The following is a 4,522-nucleotide window of genomic DNA, read 5'->3' as shown; positions in this document are numbered from 1 at the left end:
TTACTCCGCCATGAAGTGATTGTCTGAAGGCTGGAACAACATATCCGCAAAGACTATTAGAATTTGTTGGTGGCACACAGGCATCGTCTCCAAATTAAACATGAATTTTCTACTGAATTAACAAAATAAATATCAGTGCACTGGATTTGCGTTTGTTTTATGTTGTGTACTTACGCCCTGGTACTGTTGATATAGTCCGCCCTGCCGAATTGGAGGTGCACGACTGTACTATCATTGTTTTTCCCAATAGAAATTAAGCATTTTTTCTGAAAACCCTAACGGTTAATTCTTTAACGGACTGGAGAAGTAGCCATTTTTATTGGTCTGTATTAAAAATAGCAACAGATGATTGGCTTAAAAACGGCTAAAAATCTCAATGTTTTCATTGGTTGATACGAAGCTCTATCACTGCATAGAAAACACAAGTAAGGTCGGACAAGTGATGATATTCATCCATATCTGGTCGGACGGGTAACCCAATTTGCTTGCTCGGATTATCACCACTGATCCAGGCAACTAATAACGTTGCAATCCTACTTTATGGTTCATACAACGGGGGTGATCTGTCAATGTATAGCCAGCGATCGTATTCCAACGTTTCACCAGAAATATGAATCTCGTCGCCAGCTATTAATAGATCGTCTGTCGAACATTGGCGTTCTCATTGAGTATATCAGCAGCCTGAAGGGACGGTTGGCAACCAAAAGCTGATAGCGAGCTCTGCCGGGTCAGTTATGAAAGCAGTGTAGTGACGGAAGAGAGCATTGTCGCTGGTAGCGAGTTAGCAGCCAAGAATCCTCCGTTCTTGCTTCAAGGAGAAAGGCTGTCGCTCTATCCTGTTTCATCCCGGATCTGAACAGAATGGTACTTTAAGAACAGAATGCAATCTAGGGAGGACTAGCTTGTACTTCGGCAACCATGCCGTCTTCGTGGATTACCCGACAACGAAGAGCTCTGTACAAATGTTGCCAACCCGCCAAGGTCGGAATGGCCGCAGGAAACAAGTCCCGTTGCAGCGATTCCGTGCGGCCAGCTGTCGTTATCCGCGATAGGTCGCTTCCCGTTTCGGCGTTGCCAATGTGCGCATTCGATCATCGAGTCGATGCACAGCCTGCACGGCAGACCTTTTGCGGTGTTGTACAGAGCTTGTAAACCATACTGTTGTTTAGTATGTGCGTGTATTGTCCAATGCAGACGAGGCCGAGCAGCGAAAAAAGTGAAATGCACTGCCGTGTCGGCCTGGCCGACTGGTCCTCAGCAGTCAGCCTAATAATAGATTATCGGGTATGTACTCAAAGGCAACGTTGTATACTACTGTATTGGCAAGTTTAGTGCCTTGGCAGTCGACGTGCTCATTGCAAACGCGAAACGATGCCAGCTCTGATCTTGACTCCAACGCTGCAATGCAGACGTACGCCACTAGAACAGCAAAACTTAAATAAGAAGTTTCCTGAATCCAGGCTGTTTCAGCTTAAAGGTCCACCTTCCTCGCGTTTAGACTACTTTGTTGAATGACTTCATTTCGATTTAGCCGTTATAAGCAGCACTAATACGAACAATTTATATATCGGCACACTAAACCGAGGATATTGAAGCCCAGTTTTTGGTTCGAAATTTTGATCTCGCTCTCAGTTTCTAACTTCCAGCCAATCACCGCATAGCGTGTTTTTCTTCAGAGGTGCAAAAATCCTTATTCGACGAGTTATGCAGCAGCGCGAACACCTGTCGCCGCACCGGTAAGCTCCAGCTACATTTTGATTCTTCCTCGCCGTGCACGTATTTGACAATCGTCGTTGCCATGTCAACGCATTACAGAGCGACAGAGCGCCGCGAGCACAGCCCAGAGTCGGGAGCCGACAGCGACGCCCCGCGGATACCTCGCCTACTTCCGAGCCGCGCCGTATTCGCCACGGAGCACGCTGCCGACGGTCTTCTGGGACTACTCGCCAGCCACGCTGATAAGCAACTGCCACTATTGGACCAGCACGAGCTGCATCGGCGGCGGCAGCTGCCAGGCAACCCTCTACCCGTCATGTCGCTTGAGGCTTCCGCCAGCGCCTTGCACCCGGCGGGCATTCTACAGCGAAGCGAAGCGACTGCTCAGGAACGACCCAGAACCAGCACCACCAGTGGCTATATAGAGGACAAGGCTCCACTGGCGTCGCCGCTTGTGTCGTTTCTCGGTCGGTCCAGCAAACTAGGTTCACCTCGCCTGCCCGACAACGTGACGTCACCTCGCTCCGTGTGGGAAGAGAGCCCACAGAACGAGAGGCTGGACCCCACAGCGAGTCCAAGACAGACCGTCACCTCCACTAGTCGACTCGTTCCTACGCCGCCTACCACGTCCTCGTGGCGTATACACAATCTCCTCTCGCCAGACCCGACAGTGAATATTCAGACCTACAGCTCTCACAAGCGCCGCACGCCTCCTTCTTCGCCACCTCAGGAACAGACAGACGTAGCAACAAGCGCTGCAAAACGTCCTCGTCTTTCTCGTCGTACGTCGTCACAGTGGCGTCAAGAGCTGTCACCACGTGACCGCGCCAAGACACGTGAGCGTATCATGCGTAGTCTGCACATGCACTGTCAGGGTGACTACGAAAAGCTCGTGCTGATGCTCTCAGCCATGGAGGAGGAGCTTCTGCATATAAAGACGACGTCTACTGAGTTCTACGCACAACAAGCTTTTGAACTCAGCGACCTCATCGAGCACGCAATGCTCGAACGTTAAACCCTCGCTGAAGGATGTGTGCATATGTAAATGTGAGGTTCGCGACGGGAAACAATAGATCCCGAAGCCGGACTGATACGACGAGAGGAGATGGTGTCGTAGGAAGCGCCATGGGACGAGAAATCGCAAGGACAAAGCGGGTCCCTGGAGTGCGCATAAAGAGAAAATATGTCCAGAAGGGAGTCACCCACAAGAGCAAGTCAAAATGATTAAATAAACAGGATGTGTAGATGCAACTGGAAATAGCAAACACATTTAGAGAAATATCCTTACTTAATTCTTAAAGGCGTCTGCTCAGGGAAGGTGTCTATTTGAGATCAGGATTGAAGAAATCTTGAGCCATGGCGAGCATGCAGCTACAGGATATTCGAGAAATGGGAGAGGCCATGACTAGAGCTAGAGAGTTGTGTCTGGAAGCGCAGTACGAAAAGGGATTGGAGCTGTATCAGACGACGCTGCAGAGGCTGACTCAGTTCATCCGTCGAATGACGAAGATGTCCGAGCGACAGCCGTGGCTGCAGGTACATGCTAAAGTCTCATTTTTCAAAAGTTTACTGTCGCTAAGCTATAGCGCAATGCAGATGCAGATAGAGCTGGAGAACGAGTTGAACCTCATCACGGACTATGTCGAGCTCACCCAAGCTTTCAAGATTCCACCTGGAGCAGCTAAAGCGCGAATCCACCCAAAAGCACAACGACAGGGAGTTTCAGCTTCTCCCCACTGGGAGATTTGCGTTCCGCCTGATCCACGACGCCCAGATCCTAGCGTAATGTTTGATCTTCTCTGTTAACTTTATGTTTTTCCGCTTCAACTTGCCATTTGTGTCGACAGGCCGAAGATGCAAGAGACCCTGACGTATGGTCACCTCCGCCCCCGGAAAAGACCCCAAATCGGTTCCATGGAGGCGCTCCTGGTGTTCGTGCGGCGCCATCATGGGCAAATGACAACCACGGCAACAATAACAACAACCACCGCAACAAGTACGTGAGCTCTTTTGTATTTTACCTCATGTTACATGTCTTTAATTCGCATGTGAAGTCGAGTGGTTAGGAAACCGTCAGCGGGGGCTAGAGTACCTTCGGGGAGACGTACACCTGGAGACGATCAACGACGACAAGCACCACGTCGAGGTGGCGCTAAAGCCCCACCAGGTCCCTCCCCAGCCAGACAAAGTAAGGATGGAGGACTGAAGGCCGCTAGAAAAGAGAATGAGAAGGCACGAGAACGTGGTGGAGGCGGCAGTGAGAAGCCCAAGTACTCCGATAAGGCAAAAGAAGAAGGCTGGGTGGACTTGGAGCTAATTGAAATGATCGAACGCGATATCGTAGACTCGGGACCACCGGTCACCTTTGAGCAGATTGCCGGACTGGAACACACGAAGGAGCTACTGCAAGAATCTGTGATGCTACCTCAGATCGCTCCTCATCTATTCAAAGACGGCCTTCTCAAACCATGCAACGGTGTTCTCATGTTCGGTCCACCCGGCACAGGCAAGACGCTACTGGCAAAGGCTGTAGCTAATGTGTGCAAGTCCACATTCTTCAACGTGTCAGCGTCGACACTCGCTTCAAAGTATCGTGGTGAATCTGAGCGCATGGTGCGGATCCTCTTCGACATGGCACGATATTACTCGCCATCGATTATTTTCATGGATGAGATTGACGCCATCGCTGGTGTGCGCGGTGGTGCACAAGAACACGAGTCTAGTCGTCGGTAAGCCGTATCAATGAGTAGCTGCTTGTGAATTGAACTAATGATTGCTGTCGTCACAGGGTGAAGACCGAGTTACT

General features: G+C 50.2%; 2 protein-coding genes across 2 annotated transcripts in view; both read left to right on the top strand.

Annotated features, from left to right (window-relative positions):
- Nucleotides 1-1,651: 1,651 nt before the first annotated feature.
- On the top strand, nt 1,652-3,034 carry PPTG_03970 (hypothetical protein). Its single transcript, XM_008897775.1, has 2 exons — nt 1,652-1,736; nt 1,816-3,034. Exons 1-2 carry the CDS (start codon nt 1,705-1,707, stop codon nt 2,729-2,731), a joined length of 948 nt encoding a protein of 315 aa, XP_008896023.1. The 5' UTR covers nt 1,652-1,704; the 3' UTR covers nt 2,732-3,034.
- A 38-nt stretch (nt 3,035-3,072) lies between these two features.
- PPTG_03969 (hypothetical protein) overlaps nt 3,073-4,522 on the top strand; it is a gene marked incomplete at its 5' end in the record, with an annotated part of 5,525 nt that continues 4,075 nt past the window's right edge. Inside the window, 4 exons of the mRNA XM_008897774.1 lie at nt 3,073-3,252; nt 3,313-3,498; nt 3,564-3,712; nt 3,771-4,441. Coding sequence (XP_008896022.1) covers nt 3,073-3,252; nt 3,313-3,498; nt 3,564-3,712; nt 3,771-4,441 — 1,186 coding nt within the window. The remainder of the gene's footprint in view (nt 3,253-3,312; nt 3,499-3,563; nt 3,713-3,770; nt 4,442-4,522) is intronic.

The sequence above is a fragment of the Phytophthora parasitica genome (genome assembly GCF_000247585.1).
Source record: "Phytophthora parasitica INRA-310 unplaced genomic scaffold supercont2.6, whole genome shotgun sequence".
In the NCBI taxonomy this organism is placed as follows: domain Eukaryota; phylum Oomycota; class Peronosporomycetes; order Peronosporales; family Peronosporaceae; genus Phytophthora; species Phytophthora nicotianae.
This window is presented reverse-complemented; position numbering and strand designations above follow the sequence as displayed.

What these genes read in the sequence shown, in the direction of transcription:
- PPTG_03970 (XM_008897775.1), top strand. Translation starts at nt 1,705, where the DNA reads ATGCAGCAGCGCGAACACCTGTCGCCGCACCG. An exon ending in GAACACCTGTCGCCGCACCG is followed by an intron (nt 1,737 to 1,815) that starts GTAAGCTCCAGC and finishes AACGCATTACAG; the next exon opens with AGCGACAGAGCGCCGCGAGC.